The sequence below is a fragment of the Lonchura striata genome, chromosome 14, assembly GCF_046129695.1.
Source record: "Lonchura striata isolate bLonStr1 chromosome 14, bLonStr1.mat, whole genome shotgun sequence".
Classification (NCBI taxonomy): domain Eukaryota; kingdom Metazoa; phylum Chordata; class Aves; order Passeriformes; family Estrildidae; genus Lonchura; species Lonchura striata.
Genome location: NC_134616.1, coordinates 17,834,806 through 17,855,199, shown reverse-complemented (window position 1 = coordinate 17,855,199; position 20,394 = coordinate 17,834,806). Strand labels below are relative to the sequence as shown.

The 20,394-nt window shown below is 44.6% G+C and overlaps 1 protein-coding gene across 1 annotated transcript; it reads left to right on the top strand.

The window, feature by feature from the left end:
• The first annotated feature begins 5,292 nt into the window (after positions 1–5,292).
• Positions 5,293–20,149, top strand: LOC110467866 (serine/threonine-protein kinase PAK 3). The gene is made up of 12 exons (XM_031504821.2): positions 5,293–8,633; positions 9,520–9,569; positions 10,417–10,515; positions 10,951–11,104; positions 12,017–12,080; positions 12,854–12,902; positions 13,786–13,898; positions 14,755–14,872; positions 16,142–16,241; positions 16,359–16,555; positions 17,861–17,998; positions 19,110–20,149. The coding sequence occupies exons 1-12, from the start codon at positions 8,531–8,533 to the stop codon at positions 19,236–19,238; spliced, it is 1,314 nt and encodes a 437-aa protein (XP_031360681.1). The 5' UTR covers positions 5,293–8,530; the 3' UTR covers positions 19,239–20,149.
• The last annotated feature ends 245 nt before the right edge of the window (positions 20,150–20,394 follow it).

The following is a 20,394-nucleotide window of genomic DNA, read 5'->3' as shown; positions in this document are numbered from 1 at the left end:
TCTGGAAAACATACAATTTTAGGTAATTTACTTAGTTTTTGATAACTTCCTTTCTGTATAAAGGCAAACATTAATGAATGCTAGATCATCACCCTTCAAATGTCTTTAGAAAAAGAGATTGTTAACCATCTTAAAATTATTTCTGTAAACAATAGAAGATCTTCTCTAAAATAAGTAGAAAATCTAGTCTGATTAGGTGTTTTTATTCTAATGTATTTAATATATAGAAAGAAGGGGTATTAGCCATTACAGGTCGCTGTTGACCTCTTGTGGTCCCATTCTGTGGTTACAGGAGAACTCTAAGGCCAGCCAGGAGTTGGACATCGATGCTCCTTGTGGGTCCCTTCCAACTCAGGATAGTCTATAATTCTGTAGTTCTCTGATAGCCAGGAGATCCCTGGAATTCTCCCCTAAACCTTAAAAAGAACAAACCCAATATTATAGCTGCAGCATAAGAGTGGCGTATAAATCAAATTATTATTTAGAACAGCTTCTTTCCTGTGGAGGGGCCTAAATGCTGATTTAGCAATTATTAATTATCAATTCATTTATAAATTTATCAATTCTTAACAATTGTGTTTAAATTCATTCAATACTAAATAAAAAAAGGTCTCTCACTGCCAGCAGCCAGCTGTTTCTTTCCCAAAATGGAAAAGAACAAAAACTATTAAAAAAAAATTGAAAAGGATACAATACAACACGATGTTCTTCTTCTCTATTAAGTATTCAGCTAACTAAGGAGTAACAATTAGCAGCAGGAGAAAAGGCAATCAGTGATGTGCTGGGTAATTACTGTGGCCCAGGTCTCATCTGGAGAGCAGGGAGCCCAACAAGGATTGGTGCACTGCTTCCAGAAATCTGACTGGAGTTCTGCTGGGTCAACTTCACCCCAGCAGCCAGGCAAACACAGACAATCCATTATTTACTTATCACTGGTATTAATATGTGTTTGAATGTGTTCATCTCTTGGAACAAAGCTTGTGAGGGTCAGTGCTTTGTTTTGGAAAGGAATGAGGAGAGGAGGAAGATGAAAAATAAAAGAATGAAGATACAGATTACTTTCAGCACTGATAAATCAGAATTTAGGCCATTCCACAGGAAAGAAGTTGTTCTGAACAATTGCTCCCTCTGGAAGCTCTACAAGTTCTTAAGTTTCTGTGTTAGTGAAAGATTATCTGATAAAAATTCAATCTCTATATTCAAGTGAAAAAAATTGTTCAGAAACTCACCCTGGCATATTGCCTCACAAAGAAAACCAAACCCAGATATGCTAATAAACATCTGAAAGAAAGCAGCACAGTTCTCATTGTTACTAAGAAAAATAAACAGAGCAGAAGCCCCCTCCATCTCAGTAAAAGCAATTGGAATATTAGTGAGAAAGCAAAATTCTATTGAGCTACACATATTTGTGAAGAAGATTTAAACTTGCACTTTTATGCTAAGCATGAACAAGGAAAACTGTAGGTGATCCCATGGGGTTTTTCCTCCCTGCAATTTCATGTTCCTGCTACCTATAAAGATGTAGCAATCCAACATATATGAAAACATAGGTGTTCCTCTAAAAGCAAAGGAATATTCACTTCAATTGTGAAAATAAGAAATTAAAAATGAATAGATGCTGTTGTGTCTGATATCCCTGTTTTATCTTCTGGCATGTGTCACATTTCCTTTGGTCCACCAGAATTTCAGCAGCCACACAGCACCGGGTTCAACCAGCTGTGCCCTCTCTGCCACTCCAGGCTGCAGAGCAGCCCCCAGCCGGTTTTCCCTGGCAGGGAGGGTCAATGGGCAAACAGGAACCCTCTCCTTAGGAAATGAACATAACCCTAACCCGACTCCAGAAAATCGAGCTGTGCTAATTCACAGAAATGCCACGAGGTGGCAAGTTAGGATTGTGTTAAGCCCTTTTACTCTCACAACCAACGGCAGCGAGGGAAAAACTCAAACTGCAATCACTGGGATGGGAAAGGTGAGTTCATAAGAAGCATTTATGCCTTCTAAAGTTCATATCAAAACCAAAAAGAGTTTTGAGTAATAACTATCATTTTGGAATTATTGTCTTTCTGTCTTTAAACTCAGCAGGATCCTCTCACACACTTCTCCATGGAAAGGGTTGTCAAGCCCTGGAACAGGCTTCCAGGAAGGTGGTGAAGTCTCCATCCCTGGAAGTGTTCAAAAACCGTGTGGATCTGGCAGCTGAGGACATGGTTCAGTGGTGAGCATGGTGACAGTGCTGATGGTTGGTGATCCCAGAGGTCTTTTCCAACCTTAATGATTCTGTAATTCTGTTTTCCTCGGTAGCTTCTGTTTTGTTTTAAATAATAGCAAAAAATAAAGAACCTCATATCACAATTTTTAAATATGTAATTTATATATATATATATATATATATATATATATATATATATATATATATATATATATATATATATATATATATATATGTGGGAATCCAGGGCTTCCCTGTGGCTGCCCTGGCAGGTCTGGGACCCTGGCAGGGGTCAGGAACCCCCTGGACAGAGCCCCCAGAGACACTGGCTGTGATCTCTGTCCATGGAAAAGAGTTTTCAATCTTAAAGGATGGATTACAAGCTCTCAGTGTTTGATATAAGTAATAATTAAGTGTGGCACGGGTACAAAAGTAAAATTTTAGGATTCTAGATGAGGGGTTCAAAGGGGACAAGATGGAGGAAATTGGGTGTGCCTTGTCCTTTTTCTCCTTCTTCATGCCCTCCATGTTTCACTGTGGTGTTGGCATTTTTCTGTTGCTTCAGGCTGGGGACACTCTGTCCAACGTAGGTGACAGATATTGGCACGTTCTTGTAAATGCAGCCCAGGGAGTTTCTGGTATTGAATGTTTGTAACATCCCACTGAGGGCAGAGCCCCACACGCTGCCCTGCAGGACAGAGCTGGGCAGGGCAGCAGAACATGTGAGAGATAAACAGAATAAACAACCTGGAAACCAGCACAGACCAATTATGGCTTCTGCTTTGGCAGCGGGGCTGACAGACAGAGACTTTCTACAATCTCAGAATCATTAATACCACAGATTCTGACATATATATGACCATTCACTGTCAGTGCAATGGACCCAAAACTACATGATTGAAATTCAAGTAAATGTTTTTTTTTCTTGGTGACCAGGCCAGGGTAGCTGTGGGAATACGTGCCAGGAAATGTTCAGTATCAGCATGCACATATTTGTACCTGAGGGTATGGAGGATGCCCACCCTACACCACAATTGCTCAAGTGCCAGAAATCCAAACTTTCACAGTGCTCTGCATTTTGCACACAATGTTTGTGCCTTTAATTGATGAAGGGAAGCACAGGAGCACTCCCAGCTCCTCAGTGGGAGCAGGACTGCTCCTCAGTGCTACTCCACCACCAGCAGCCCGTGATTTATTGTTAAATGTGAATACATTCCTTAACAGCATGGTTAATGGAATTAACAGATAATGGTCACTTGGAAATTGTCTTCTTGAAAAAATGGAAGAGAACAAAACTGCTCTTCCAAGCTCTATTCCCTTTGTCCTGCCATGAAGATTCCTCTTCTGGTATTTTTCCTGTTTTCCAGTCAAGTGATGCTCTGAAGCCCCTGGTGCAGGTGAGCTTTGGGCGCGAGGAGTGACCCATGTCTCCTCCCCATCCCAGTCTCCCCCCATCCCAGTCTCCCCCCATCCCAGTGTTCCAGTCTCATCCAATTCCTAGTCTCCGCCCAGTCCCAATCTCCGCCCAGTCCCAATCTCCCCCATTTCCAGTCTTCTCTCATTCCCAGTCTCTCCCCAGTCCCAGTCTCCCCCAATGCCAGTATCCTCCTTATCACAGTCTTTCTCCATTCCCAATTTCCCCCCATTCCCAGTTTCTCTGTTACCAGTTTATCCCTGTTCCCAGTACCCACTCAATCCGTCTCCCCATTTCCAGATTCTCCCCATTCCCAGTATTCCCCCATTCCCAGTTTCCCATTCCCAGTTTTTTTCCCCATTCCCAGTTCCCTTTCCCATTCCCCCACTCCCATTCCCAGTTCCCATTCCCAGTCCCCATTCCCATTTCCATTCCCATTTCCATTCCCAGTTCCCCCATTCCCAGTTCCCCCATTCCCAGTTCTCCCATTCCCATTCCCAGTTTCCATTCCCAGTTTCCCATTCCCAGTTTGTTTCCCCATTCCCAGTCCCCATTCCCAGTTCCCCATTCCCCATTTCCATTCCCAGTCCCCATTCCCAGTTCCCCCATTACCAGTTCCCCCATTCCCAGTTCTCCCATTCCCATTCCCAGTTTCCCATTCCCAGTTTGTTTCCCCATTCCCAGGTCCCATTCCCAGGTCCCATTCCCAGTTCCCCCATTCCCATTCCCAGTCCCCATTCCCATTCCCAGTTCCCATTCCTATTCCCATTCCTAGTTCCCATTCCCATTCCCATTCCCATTTCCCATTCCCGTTCCCCACTCCCATTCCCATTCCCATTCCCATTCCCATTCCCATTCCCATTCCCATTCCCATCCCCATTCCCATTCCCAGTTCCCATTCCCAGTTCCCCCATTCCCATTCCCAGTTCCCATTCCCAGTTCCCCCATTCCCATTCCCATTCCCATCCCCATTCCCCATTCCCATTCCCATCTCCATTCCCCATTCCCATTCCCATTCCCATTCCCCATTCCCATTCCCCATTCCCATTCCCATTCCCATTCCCAGTTCCCATTCCCAGTTCCCCCATTCCCATTCCCATTCCCATTCCCGGGCTCTCCCCGCCTCAGTCCCGGCCGGCAGCGCCCCCTGGCGGCCGGCGGCTCACAGCCCCGCCCAGCCCCGCCCCCTCAGCCCCGCCGCCGTCGCCGATTGGCGGGAGCGGCCGCGGCCGCGCCTCCCGGGTCACTGAGGGGCGGGCGGGGCCGCGCCAAGGCGGCGGCCGGGCGGAGCACCGGGACCGGGGCCGGGGGTCCCGCGCACCTCGGCCTCTCCTGCTCAGCCCTGGGGGAGGCGGGCAGCTCCGGCATCCTGCCCCTCACCGGGATGCAGCTGCGCGACAGCGCGGCAGCAGGTGAGGGGCTCGGGCGGTGTCGGGGCCCGGGCGGTGTCGGGGCCCGGGCGGTGTCGGGGCCCGGGCGGTGTCGGGGCCCGGGCGGTGTCGGGCCCGGGCGGTGTCGGGGCCCGGGCGGTGTCGGGGCCCGGGCGGTGTCGGGGCCCGGGCGGTGTCGGGGCCCGGGCGGTGTCGGGGCCGTGCGGGGCGGACGGGCCCGGGCGGGGCGGTGCTGCAGGGCAGCGGGGCAGGGCAGCTCGGGCCCCGCGCCGTCCGGGCACAGCCTTGGGGCTCTCCCTGCCGGCAGCGGCTCCGCAGCCGTCGGGCTCCCTTCTCCGAGTGCAGGGATGGGCACGGGCGCTGTGCCCGGAGCGGTGTGCGGCTGAGGGAGCTCCTGAGCCGGGAATCAGAGCTGAGGTCGGGCTGGGCCGGCAGGGTGTGCGGTCCCTTGCGGTGAAGCGGTCCCGGGAGGATGAGAGGGATGTGTGGTGGTGAGATTAACTTTGGACAGCTGCACAAGCAGGGTAAAGAAAAGCCACCCCATACAGATGTTAGCGTTCAGGAACACACATAATCACGGGGTTTGATTATATGCAGGTGCTTTTATTGAGAGCTCTGGGAATCAGGGGTACAGACCCAAATCTGACTCCGACATGGCTTTCAGGCTGAACGTATTTTATATTCTATCGTTATATAACTTACATATTAATTATTAAACTTATATTGTTCTATTGTATACATTGACCTTATTCAAACATGAGTTTCTCCTGATCTTTCTTAGGCCCCTGACCACAGTTTCTCATGATTATTTTTACAATTAAACAGTAATTGTATTTAATTACTAAAGAATCATCACATCTAACATTTATATCATTTATCATATGTTATCTACACAAGTGCAGTTCTAGCAAGGTACAAGGCCTTCATGTACCTAGGGTATTTATTTTTTTCTCAGGGTCTACTAAGCTTAATTTTTCTTTGAACCCTAAATCCCCATGATTTTAAAACCCTTTTACTATCACAGATCACTCTGCTAGTGGGAAAGCCCAAATGAGCAAATTTCTTTATAATATGCACAGAAAGAACTCTTCACATAACACCAAATAAAATTCTGGAAAAAGGAATCGTTCCTGAATGCTAGTTATTTAAGTGACTTTTTCTTTTTCCAAATATATTTCCCAACAGATGGATGCTTGTGGAGAAGGGAAACTGCTAGGGATGAGAAGATCACTGTTGAAGCAGGGCACACTGCAAACGTGACGTGCTTTTTCATGCTTGAAGCTGGATAAATCTCCCTGCCTCAGCAGGTGGAAAGTGAAACCCAGGCCTGGAGCAATTCTGGTGGTTTCTGTGGTTATCCCCAGGCAGTGCTCTCCACTCCTCAGAAACTCACAGCACTTCTGGGCTTTGCTCTCTTGGTTTTGGTGATCTCAGTACCATGTTTTATGCTGAAGTGTAAAAGAGCCCTGGAGCAGCTCAGAATCCTGCTCCACGTTCATTGCTGGCATTTCTTGTCTGGACAGTTTGGTTTTACTTGATGCCTTGTGCTCAGATGCCATTCCTTACTCCTGCTCTTGCTGAGGACACTCAGTGGGTTTGGGGTGGGCCCTGCTTGGAGCAGAGAAGGATGGGATTGCAAGGAGCTTCCTTCCAAACTGGGAAAACACAAGGACCCTGATGAGACAGGCACTGAGACTGTGCCCAGTGCCTGGCAGTCTGCCTTTGTCACAGCTCCAGGGGCACAGTCTGCTCCTGCAGCCCCTCCTTCTCTGCCTGTCTCCTGCTCCTGGGATCTGTATTTTCTGAAAATAAATAGAATTTCACCCTTCAAAAGTTTGCTTCAAAGTGACAGAGGAAAAGCGTAATAAAAATTGCCAAGATCACATTTTCTTTGCCTCCTAAAATAATACGACAGATCCAGTATCTGCATTATTAACTATGAGTGTGAGCTTGTTTTCTTTTTAGGGGCTTTCTAATTTACCTGGGGTCTTTTTCTTGTGCTGTACAAGCACATGGCAGCAGCTCTCTGGGACCAGTAGTTATTTATTATCTTGGCTAAAGATGCCCTCTCACTGCAGAAACAGCTGTGTGACTGCTTCTCTCTTGGCAAACATTGTATTCTGACAAAAGCCTCAGTGTTTTGCAGAAAAATCCCTTTGCAAAGGACATTTATTGTTCTGGTTTGAAGGAGCAATCCTCAGGCTGAGCAGAGACAAGCAAGATTTCTCCAACAACTCCACTGTCCTCACCTGCCATTGGCAGTCCAAGATAAGGCTGCAAAATGTCACTAAAATCTTCCAGGAACTGATTTAGCAGAAATAATTTTTTAAGAGCAGATTTTGATGGAGATGGCATTTCATGCAGATCACTTTGGTTTGTAGGTAAGAGCTAGTGGAACAGAGCGTGTGATTTCTTAGTATTAGAAAAAAACCTCAAAAATAGCATGTTTGGCAAAAGTGACAAATTAGCTGCAATAACTGAAGTATCAAAGACAGTTACTGATGGGATAATTTGGGTTATTTAAGTCTGTTCTGGGAAAATGAGGATTAGGAAGAGGCATAATTAAAATATGCAAAGCCGAAGGGGAATAGAGAATAGATATTAAGTCACTTTAAACTAGTAATTCATGAGGGGGTGGAAGGGAGAGAAATGGATGAAATGATGCTCTGAAAGGGCCCTGATATTCCATTGTTGCAGAGAGAAAAGCTATTCAGAGCCTGAGTACCTCTTCTGTGCACACAGAAATTGGAGAGGAGAAGGATTGAAGGGAGCTGATCCTGCAGGGTTCCCTCACACCTACAGGAATATGTTTTTGTAGGGACATCAGGAGTCTTCCAAGCTCTGTTTTCTGTACACTGACAGCAGAGCTCCAGGAGCTCAACCAGGAGAGTCCTTAGCACGTCAGTGTAGGACTGTGAGAATGCTGAAAATGAATTCCAGCAGGGTGGGGTTTACCCTCTAATCAGACAGCAGAGACCATTTCAGCAAGGTGTTTTTGTTCCTCAGCCTCATAAGTCCAGTGCAAAGCTCCTGAAGGCACTGTTTTGTCTACCAACAGAAAGGAGTTTTGTAATGGAACCACCAGGGAAACGAGTTTAGCCTTAAATCCTTACTCCCTGGAAGTTCAGTGTTGATTTCCAGGCGAGTTCCACGCAGAAATAGGAGCTTTGCATCAGGAAGAAGGCTGACATCTCACTGCCTTGAAGGGATGTCAGGCTCCAGAAGGAGCAAAAGCTGCTCGGGAGGCACCCGGAGCCATTCCAGAGAGTGTGACCCTACAGCGCTGCCACTGTGATGTCAGGGGCCCGCTGGGGTGTCACTGAAACGTTGGCAAGTCCCCGCAGCACCAACAGGACACTGCCACTCCTGCAATCCAGAGCTCCTGAATCCTCCTGCTGGCATTCCAGCAACATCTTCTCCTCCAGGAGCTCTCCGTGAGCTGCCTGCAAGCCAGCCAGGGTTTTATCTGGCTTTTGGGCTATGCTGCTCTGCAAGTTCTAACACAGATCTGCAGAAATGATCCGGCAAATCACTGCCACAGCGTGTGATTTTCTGTCTACCACATCTGCAATCTATTTTTATCCAGAAAAACCCTGGCTGGTGATAGCTCATCTGAGGAGTAAGTAGTGCTTTTCCCAAGGTGCAGCATATCTGGCTTTGGGATCACTGTGTTCTTTCTGCTCTTCCTTAGGAAATGAGCTGATTTTGGAACAGAAATGCCAGTGGGATGCCATTGGTTTGGTAGACCTCCTGTCAACAGCTTCTGCTAAAAGGCGTGTCTCAATGGGGACAGCATTTGGAATGTGGGGAGCCCTGTGGGGGTTCCATTCCCTATGCTCAACAGTCTGGAGAGTCTGTAATTCCCTCACCTTGCTGCTTCAGCCAATTTCCAAAATGCAGACTGGAAGAGCTTGTCAGAAGTGCTTCTAAAAATGGTGCAATTATCTTCAGAACTGAGGGAAAACATCTTTTTTTCCCCATAATTGGGGGATTTGACTAACAACCTGTTCTAAAATAGAGATGACCTTCATGAGGAAATGTAACTTCCCAACAGTGTGTGTTCCTGAACCCAGGAGCTGTTCCTGTGCAGTGTCAGAAGAGAATTCTCACTGCTAAGGGGATTTTGGGAAAGCTTTTCTAGGGAAGCACTTTCAGCAAGCTAAAAAGAACCAACATAGGCAATTTAATAATAGGAAAAACAAAAAAGGAAAACTTTAGCTCTTGGGCAGAGCAGAATCATTGACTATTAATGAGCAATTTACATTTTCCTGACTGAGTTTCTATTTATTTACTGGTGAAACAGCACAAAAATTAGAAAAATATAGAAAAGAAATTCTGGTATTTTGTCCTGTTCTGTTGCTCACTGTGGAAAAGAGCTGTTGCTCCTAGAGGGATGTTATGAAATAAAAATGCTCTCTTATTTGGGCTGACTTATTCCATGGGGGATGCCCTACAAGGGACAGTTTTCTAACAGCATCTGGTTCATCTTCTCTTGCCCACTGCAGATCTCATCACCCAATTATCCAGAGGCAGATACAAAGCAGTCCATCCTTTGGTGAGTGGGAAAGGAACCTTTGACATTCCTAGAGTTTAAGAACTGTGGAGCAAGCTGTCAGTGAGCTTTGCCTGCTCCAACAGTGTGTCAGCCTGAAAAAGTGTCCATGTCTGGTTTTGCAGCAGCAGCAGTGGGATCCCTCGCTGTTTCCTCCATGTCTGTTCAAAGTTTTTAAACAGATTAAAGTTGCAGGGAGAAGATTGTGGTTTTAGCCATGGTGGAATATCTAAATCACAGCAATTTTCAATACTGTATAATTGCCTCATTTTAATTTAATTTTAACAACTTAGAATTCCCTTTCTATCAAGTTTAATGCTTTATCTTTAGTACAGGTAGATATACAGCTGAGCATAAATAAGGTTAAAATTGATAATGTGACTCACTGGAGTAATTGAAAGAAAGTTTTAAATAACAATCCACACATTAATGTTGAGTTGCAATAATAATCCTGGAGAGAGGCATGACATCCACATTAATATTGGCCAAATTTATTAGGGTTAATATTAAACATTTTAAATAGAGCACCAGTGAGATGTGAAGTGTAAAATGATGCCTTTGATTTGCTTCAGTTCTCTAAGTGGTCTTTGTGACAGCTTCAAAGCAGTTGGGAAACAGCAAATTTGGGGCAATGATATAATGCTCTGCCCCTGCAGAGCAGCAGCTGGGGCTGTTTCAGCCCCCCATAATTTACAGATATTTAAATTGTGACACGTGCAAGAGAGAACTGAGGCTCTAGTGCATGTCTAGATCAGTTTCTGATGTCAAAGCAGCAGAAAGTTGTGCGTAACTATCAAACCTCCCAAGTGGCAGAAGGGAGATTCTCACTCCTGTTACTGACTGTCCCCAGGCCAGAACACTGCCACCAGGACCTCGACCTCTTTCCCTTCCTGCACAAGAGGATACTGAGAGGGAGAGGGAATTTGCAGCTGTTGCCTCAGCAGAAGCAGTAAGTGCCAGCTTTGGTTACCATTGGTGCAATTTGTAGTTTCCGGTCAGACAGCAGCTGCCATTCACAGCTGGAGGTGCTGAGGGCCGGAGTCCTGCCATGACATTGTGCTTCACCCCAGCCACTGGCACCTGGAAAATTGGTTTTGAACTTCCCTTTTAGACATCAGTTTCTCTTGCAGGATACAGGAGAAATTGTCTCCTGGATGTACCTGCCCCTCTGCACAGATTATTTGAGAAAATCCATGAAAATTGAACATGAAACTGGCCGTGAACTTGTTTTGTTTTCGTTCATTCAGTTTGTGATGTGGACAGCAAAAAACAGATTAAGTGCACTGGATGTGGCTGACAGGCATCTTCCTGAGGGTTTGCATTTGGAATATGAGCTCAGGAGGTCCCTGCAAGCTCCCTTCCTGACATTAATTTCTCATCACAGATCCACACGAGCTCTCTGCTGGGAGCTGAAGATGCGGATGATGAGACGTTTCTCATGTCTGACACCCTCAGCAGTAGCGCGGGCGCTCTGGACAAACCCAGGGTCTGGCTGCAGAAGAAATGCCAGCTGACAGCAGAACTGCTGCAGCAGCTGAGTATGTGTGCTGTGCCTCGAGTCTGGTGTGTGTGTCCCCACTTCAGCTGCACCAAAGGGACAGGGGAAGCAGGAATTCTCTCTGGCCATTCCTGAGGGCAGCTCAGACTGGGTTCAGTTTCTCTGCGCTTCCATCTGCGCTGAAGGCAAAAGCAGGGATGGTTTCTTATTCAGCAGAAAGTGCTTGGACCTAGTGAATGAACTTCTGAACTCCTGAGTGCTGATGGCCAAATCAAGCAGGATATTTGGGCTCCTAAATTCTCTTTAGTCCCCTGACAAGTCATTGGAGGAAAAGCACTTCATAGCAATTAGATTGATAACAAGTAGTGTGGTCCTTCAAATGGCACAGGCAAGGTTATCATCAGAATTTAGCCTGGTAACGTTTGATGAAGGTCCTGGATCCTAAAGCCCCATCATTATTGATTACTACATGAGATGCTGTTCTTTAAAATCATAAAGACTGTCTTTTGGCAAACTGCTGAAAGTTGGGAAGCTCCTCTCCTCTCCTGGAAACACTTTGCACCATTTCTTAAAAATTAATCCCAGAGCCCAAAGTGTATTTAATCTTCAGAAATATTAAACCTTTTGTTGACTCACACAAAGGGTTTACTCCCAGGAAAATAAAGGCCATATTGTTTTAGCTCTCCTAAATGTTTGTAGAAAACAAATTCTTGCTTTAGTACCTGGTCTTTCCTGATTTCTGTCTTCTGTGGATATTTCTCCTGGTGCTTTGTTTCCTGTCAAGTAACTCTTCAAAGCACTGCAGAAAATCAGGCGAATCTGCGCTTTAGCGCTACCTCTGTTGTTGTTGTTGCCCACAGAGGGCTCACAGCCAGACAGTGGGGCTGCATTTTTAATCTGCTGGAGGGTGGTGTCTGTTTGAAGTGAGCATCCTACATTTCATTTCTTTCAGGGGGCATTGTGAATGAGGGGGACCCTAAGACCAAATACACTGAATTTGTTCACATTGGCCAAGGGTAAGTCCAGTTCAGTTACTCCTACAAAGCCACGGGTTGGGCGTTTTGCTGCTGTAATAGCAAATGTGAATCCAGGCAAGCTCCAAACATGATGTGGGTTTAGATCTTCCCATCTCAGTACAGGTCAGAATTAATAATTTTGGTCAAAAGGTGTTGTCAAAGAAAACTCAATACTGGCAGTGTCTTGCCTGCAGCATGAATTGGGACCTGAAAAATCTCCCATCCCTCAAACCTTTTTCCCTAAAAGAGCACCTTACCACCCCACTGTCAGATAAAATTTCTTAATAACATTTATTTCAAATATTTTAGTTAAAAAATATTTGGTAATCCAGAATACAACCATGTAGTTTAACAATTGAAACCAGAGGTGAAATAATAAACTCTCACACTGTCATAGGAAATCCCACCCTGTGTAGTCTTGCAGCACACATTCCCTGGGAAAAAAATACACAGACACAAAAAGAAGGAAAAAACCCAACATAACAAGGCAAAATGGAAAAAAAAATAAATTAAATATTTCTCAGTTTTTATAGGCACACTCTCCCCTGCTCTCAGGTTTTGAAGCTCTGTGCTCTAGCTCTTTTTCTTCAGTTTTCTTCTCTGTTTTCCCTTGGACACCTTGCATGACAGAGGGCTGCTGTGCTGCTGTCTGAAGAACAGGTGAACCAAGGGCTTTTAAAACACTTCATGCAGCAGAGATCTCCAGTATGCCCTGGTTTTCACTCCCAGCACCTAACCTGCTTCTCCTTTTTCCACTGCTCTTTCATTTCCAGGGGTTTCGGGACTGTTTACAAAGCCATCAACCCAGCTACAGGAGATGTGGTGAGTGCCAACACCCCCAGCTCTTCAGGGCTTTCCCATTTTTGTGCAGCTCTTCAGGGCTTTCCCCTCTGCTGTGAGCTCTGCTGGAGCTTTGGCCAGTAGAGCTTTCCTGGGCAGGCTGTTCCTCAAGCACAGAGCAGTGGCAGCCTGCAAAACACATTTTGGACAGACTTTGTTCTTACTCAGCTCCAGAAGGAATGCAAGAGGGACAGTGGTATCTTTCAGAGAAGGACATAATTAAGGCTTAAAGTACCAGAAAATGGGTTATATCTTTAGAAACCCAGAAAATGATTGCAAATCTGAACTGTGGAGTTCAGATTGCTCATGGAGTAGCAAAATTGAAGTTCAAGATGTCAGAAACGTTGTGGGATTGTAATTTTTTTGTGTGTGTATAAGTGCTATGATGTTTTAGGCTGGGATTTTGTCCATCATGTATGAACATGCTTTTTTTTGCAACCAGGACCAGCAGCAGTTGCTGAAATAGTGGCCAAACTCCATAGAAATGCTGAAGGATTCACAGCTGCTTTGATATATTTTCACAATCACAAAATCTGTGTGAATAATAACAGAGGTGATAAACTGAGGCCATCAGGGAAGAATGTGGGTGCAGAGTGTAGTCAGAGATTTGTGGGTGATAGTTTAGGGAAATTTTTGCAGAGTTTAGAAGGCAAAATTTCTCTGGCAAGTGTCATGTAAGTGGCAACAAAGCAAGTGGAGAAATCAGCTGTTGTCCTGTCACTTCTTGAGCCCTGGTGTCTGATCACAAGGTTTCAGGGCAGGTGGCACAGTCCAGCCCCAGCATTCCAAAAACTCTCTCTCCATGGCCATTGTGCTCTCCTGCAGCAGAACTGCTGGAGCCCAGTGGTCTCCAATTTCATTTCAGGTGGCCCTAAAGAAGATGCCTCTCCGCAAACGGAGCAGAAAGGAACTCGTTGTCAACGAGATTCAGGTCATGAAGGAAAACAGACATCCCAATATTGTCAATTACATAGACAGGTGAGTGGTTCTGGTGTTAGCATGGGAATGTTAACAGCAAGATAAAGGTTAAATAACCCCTTTGGGCACTGGCAGAACTGGAGCTCTTTCTTAATTCTCTATTCATCTCCAGTGGATGGCAGGAGATGGCCTTGGGTCTCCATTAATCTTTTCTGGTGTATGTTGTTGGAAACCTCTTTTCAAAAACCTGGATGTGCCACATCTTGCTAAAAAAACAGCCTGTCAGTTCATTACCTCTGTGTTGTTTTGGGGATTTGGTTTTTTCAGGTTGATCCTATTTTCTATGCCTTAACAATAAGTGCTGATAAACCATCATAGAAATTATCTCCCTTGGGCTGTTCCCACCATTTTCCATTGCTGTTGAAGCCAGGAAGACTAAATTCTTATTTGCATAACCACATAATTTGCCAGATTTTACATAGTTTTTCCTGTTTCTGACTGTACTTTGTTCATGTTTTCTAAATGGTTGGCCAACGTCTGTCCTCAGTGGTGCAGAGCCTCCTCCCATGGGTAACTTGGGAGTTGTGTTGCCTTGTTCCTGGAATGAATGGTGGAACTGATAAATTAAGATAATGACTCAGCTGATGGCAAGTGTCCTGGTTCCAGATTGATCTCTGCTGTTACTAAACTGCATTATTCTTGTTTGCCATCTAAGGCATCTCCTTTTTCATGGATTTCATGCCTTTCTCATTTAGACTGCGCAGGTTCCAAATACTCTGTAGCCTACAAGGAATGTCTCTCCATTTCATTCTGCCTCCATTTAAAAGTGACCTGGAAACAAAACTCCTGTGCAATCTTTTCCACAAGGTCATTTAGCTGTGCACATTCACCTCCATGCCTTTTTTTCTTCTCTCAGCTACCTTGTGAATGAAGACCTGTGGCTTGTGATGGAATATGTGGATGGAGGCACTTTAACCAGCGTTCTTGTCCAAGTCTTTATGGAGGAAAGAATGATAGCTGCTATCAGCAGGGAGGTGAGGGACCCTGCTTGTCCTTCCAATGCCTTGGACAGGGTGGGACAGGAGTGACTTTGTGTTAAGAGCTTTGCTTCAGTGCTGCTGTGATGAAATGTAAAATAAAGAAGTGTCTTGGTTTGAAAAGGCAGGTGTCTAATAAGGAAGGCAGGAGCTTCTCTTGAAATGGAAAATGTAAACCCCTTCTCTCTGAATTATTATAACTTTGAATTAAGAGGCTCTCAGGTAAAGATATGCGTATAGGAATAAGTTCTTTGCAAGAAAAATTAAAAATATGAATGCAATAGTACACTGCCAACAGAACCACAGGCAGTGGAGGACAGGCAAAGTCTTGGAAAAGATGGGGTCACTCACAAAGATGCATTCTGTAAGAAATGGACTTAAGGAAACCCCAAAAAGCCGTGCCACAAAATCACAAAGTGTACCTAGATCCACACCTCTATTCTCTATGGCTCTTCTCCCTTAACAGAATTCCCTTTTGTCAGAAGATTTGGCTAGGAAAAAATTCCATTTTTGTGAGGTGTTGTGAACTGTTTTTACTACTTGTAATAACCATCCTGGGTCTGAGTATTCTTGTAATGCAATGCCATGCAGCAGAGAACAGGTCCACTTTATAGCTTTGCCCTCAATATTTGTTACTCATTGTTTTATCATCTAAATATACATTTGCAAGATGTATGTCAACCTAAGACAAAATGCATCTAAGTGAGCCTTCTACCAATACAACTGCATTTCTTATATTCTGTTATACACTTTTGTCATAGTCTCTTTTTAAATTTATTTAACATTCTAAACTTTGCCTCATTAAACTGGAGCATGTCTGCACTGCATTCTTGGCCTGTAAAAGCAAACATGCTCGTGGCAGAATTTTAAACTAACAGCAGATTAAAACAGAGCCTCATTTCTCACAGTCCTCAGCTTAAAAGGAGAGCACTGCATCCCAAATGGTGTTTGCTTCTGAAAAATTACTAATGTGCTACTCCCAACTCTGCTGTTGAGGCCAACATAAAACCTCTGTCATGCCGTCTCCCACACAAAAGTAATCTACTTCATAAAGGAGGGAGAGATATTTTCCTTTTTGACAAACCCTCCTTTTTCACCTGGATGGAGAGAGCAGAACCACTGCAGCCATTCTGGCTGGGTTAGGAATGGACAGTCTATGTCAACAATTGGTGTTTCACCTAGAAATTAAATCTTTTAGGGCCATTTCCTTTTCTTGAGTGATGAAATGAGGTTAATTAACTTCTACCCTCATGGGTTTTGTCTCAGTGCCTCAAAGCCCTGGATTTCCTTCATTCAAAGAATGTGATCCATAGAGATGTCAAAAGTGACAATATTCTTCTTGGGATGGATGGATCTGTGAAACTGAGTAGGTATTCTTGGTCAGGCACAGCATCCCTGTGTTCTCAGACGTAGAGTGGAGAATTCTTGTGCTTGGTTTCATGGTTCAAGCTGGTTTTGACAGTATTTTTGCTTTCCTCCTCAGCTGATTTTGGCCTGTGTGCTCAGCTGACCCCGGAGCGGAGCACACGGTGCACAGTGCTTGGCACTCCTTACTGGGTAGCACCAGAAATCCTGAAAAGAAAGGAATATAACACCCAAGTGGACATCTGGGCCCTTGGGATCGTGGCCATTGAAATGCTGGAGGGGGAGCCTCCGTACTTTAAAGAAAGCCCTGTCCAGGTAAGGTGCAAGCACTGTCATTTTCCACTGTCTTGCCAGTCAGTGCCATGTTTTGTCTCCCATGAACCAAAATCCCACTCAAATCAGCCTGAAATACTTCTACCAAGGCCCACTTCTAGAAATGTCCCTGCAGAACATCTCATCAGAGGAGAAGTGACCTGTGCCAGTGCAAAAATGTGCCTTTTTGGCCTTCAGCATTGCTTGAGTTCCTCCTGCTGTGCTTGATGTCTCCCTGAGTTGGAGCTGGGAATGACAGCAGCAAGTTTCTTCAACTGGGAAATTATTATGAAAAGCATTACAAGTGTATCTGCAGGCCCAGAAGTCTTTTCAAATTCTGACCAGTGCCTTTCAGGGAGGGTCACTGGTTCTAGTGATGCCATAATTATGTATTACCCCAAAAATTTCTAAAAGTATGTTTTAGCAAAGCTACTTGTAGTAAACATATTTTGAAGTTTTCAGTTTTAGATCCTAATTCTTTAAAATTAAATGATGAGTTCTCATACCAAACGACAAAGGAATAGTGGAGGAACGTGTATGAGGATAACATCTCATGACTATTAGCTGAAACCAGGTTAAATGCTGCACAGTTAGTTCTTGAGGAAAACAAAATTTCTGGAGATTTCAGTCTTCCACTGTTTTTGGAAAAGCTCAGTAACTTTTCTTGGAATACCACTTTTGGATTGGTTTTGCCTTTTATAAGGCAGCAAACACAGATTAAGAGAGTTATTTCCAGATCCCGAAATACTCTGAGTTGGGAGGGATCACCAAGTCCAGCTCCTGAGTGAATGGCCCATCTGGGGATGGATGTTACCAGAGCCATGCTCTGACCAGCTGAGCTACACTCAGGGTCATTATCATCACTGCTCTGGAGTGACACTTCCCTGCTTCCTTACCCTCAAATGCTGAGAAGCCCTTGTGCTGCTATTGGACACGATATGAGTATACAGAAGTTTGGTAAGTTCAAAAGGGAAAAAGCCAATTTTATTTCTGACTTCACAATATATAGGATTCCAAAAGTGACAGTGGATTGGAGGACTGCTAATTCTCCAACCCCACTGGTCAAACCATCAATTCTCTCCTCCCACAAAGAAGAATGTAAAACAAAGCGTGAGAACTCCAGTAAAATTATGTAACCATCAGAAGGCATAGAAAACTTTCAAAAGAACTATAAAAGAAAACACTTTTTAAAATCAGGGCAACACCCCTGAGCCCCTTGAGAAGCGCCAGGAGCTCTCAGAAAGCCAGGAGGGGCTGCGGTGGAGCTGTCACCCCAGGGATGGTCAGTGGCTGTCCCTCTGTCCCCAGGCTCAGCGCCTGATCGCCCGGAACAGGTACCCCCCGCTGAAGATGCCCAGCAAGATGTCAGTTCTGTTCCACGCCTTCCTGCACTCCTGCCTGGACACCGACCCCAGCACGCGCTGGACAGCCAGGGAGCTGCTGCAGGTAAAGGCCCAGCGGAGCAGGGGACTCCCCTCACCAGCTGCCCTCCTCTCCTGTACATCCACACTCTGCGTGCTTTGCAAAGTAGAATCATAGAAGAATTTGGCTTGGAAGGGACCTTTGAAGTCCAGCTGGTCCAACCTCCCTGCCATGAGTGGGGACACTGGGGGCATCTTCCACTTGATCAGGTTGCACGGAGCTCTGTCTGACCTGACTTTGGATGTTTTCAGGGATGGGGCATCCAACACTCCTCTGGGCAACCTGTGCCAGTGTTTCACCACCCCTAGCATAAACAATTTCTTCCTTAGGCCTGAATCTCTCCTGTTTTCATTTAAAACCATTATCCTTTGTCCCTTTACAACAGGCCCTACTAAAAATGGTTCCCCCTGAAGTTTGAAAGGCTGCAGTAAGGTCTCCCTGGGGCCTTATCTTCTCCAGGCTGAACTATCCCAGTTGTCTTGGCCTTTCCTCAGAGGAAAGGTGTTTCATCTACCCTCTGACCATGTCTGTGCTGTATTTTGGGAGTGCATTCAGTTTTAGCTGGTGGCAAGAGAGCTGCAGTAGAATGGTGCCAGGTACAGAGGCCCAAAATGGTGTTGGTGGAAAAGGAACCCAGTCCCAGCCCAGCAGTGTGGGAGATTTGGTTGTTCTTGTCTTGGTGCTGAAAACCTGCACCTCAGTGTTCTTCAGAACAGCACAGGCCTAAATCCTAATGGGACCAACATTTCTTGGAGGTGCTGGAGTTCCCTGTGGAACAGCTTGCCCTCATCTTTTCTGACAACTAAAGCAGCCCCTACCTTTAGAAAAAAGGAACCTAAGTGAGTCCTTTGAGTTTCCTGAAATGAAAAAAGTCCCGAGGCAGCAAGTGGCATTCCCAGAGTGCTGGCAGGGCCAAAATCCCAGCAAGCTGAAGACACCTTGATAAATTGATTAATGGGATTACTGGGCCATGTTTGCCTCTGACAGCAAGGTCCTGAATATTAAGATTGAGATGGAGATGGTCCCCTCAGTCCTATTTATGTGTATTTCTGGTAAACAGAGGAATCATGCTTCCTCTTGTGATAAACTGGGTTTGGAAAGTAACAGTTCCTTTCTTTTTTTTCCCTTTGGGCAGCACCCATTTTTACGAACAGCCGTGAGTCTCTCTGTCCTGCCTGACATGATCTGTATCGCCAGGAAAATCTGTCAGGCCATGGAAGCACTTCATGCCAGCAGTGCCAGCCTAGAGGAAAGGAAGGAATAAAATTTTCACTCCTGTGGGAGATTTGCTCCCTTCTCACCCAACGGTTACATTCACTTCTGAATTATTGGTTACTTCTTAAACATGGAAAGTCACAATTATGGGAGTTTTGGTATGGTTTGGAAATGGGGAAGGGTCTCCTTCATTCATCAGCTCCAGACCACGCTGCCTCTGGAATGCCCATGGGCTGGGCTTTGCCCACTTGTGGACTTCTGGTTGAGGAAATAAGTGCAATTGCATTTCCAGACAAAAACAGGTGAAGAATGGGGCAGCCAAAGCATCCTGTTGGATACACACAGTCAGCTGGGACTGTGGAGTGTTTGGAGAATTCCCTGTCCTCCCTCCACCTGGCAGAACATGTGGACACAAAAAAATATATAACATATAGAGATTACAGAGAAAGATATGTATATAACATAGACAGCTAAATGGGGGGTGTGCAAATGTACATAGAGACATAATATACTGGATAGTTACTATATGTATAAATATTTATAGAATATATTATTATAGTACTATATATATAAAGTTTTTATATAATTATATGTATAGATAGTGTGTTACAGAGCTGTGGAAATACATTTATCTTGTACCTTATATTATCCCCTATTCACACCCCCCCAGTAATTCTCCTGCATTGTAGCTCCTTATAGATATAAAATGCATATATTATTATATTATATTATTATATTATATTATATTAATTATATTATGTTATGTTATGTTATGTTATATTATGTTATGTTATATTATATTATGTTATATTACGTTACGTTACGTTAATTATCTCCTTATATATATAAAATGCATATATAAAATATAGCTGTATACATTTTATTTATCTGTAAATATTTTATATTTTATAAAAATATATCATTCTCCTTATATATATAAAATATATCTGTATACACATATACATACATATACATGGGGTGTGTGTGTATCCACATTGTGCATATATATCTATATATATATATATATATATAGATATAGATATAGATATAGATATATATGTAATATTTTTATGTACACTCCGAGGCGCTCCTGTAGCTGTTCCAGAGCGCACAGAAGCGGTACCAGCCGCAGAGGACACGGCGTGCTCCTCTCTCTATAGATAAAAGGCCGCTGTCACCGGCCGTGCCCCGGCCGCGCTCACCCC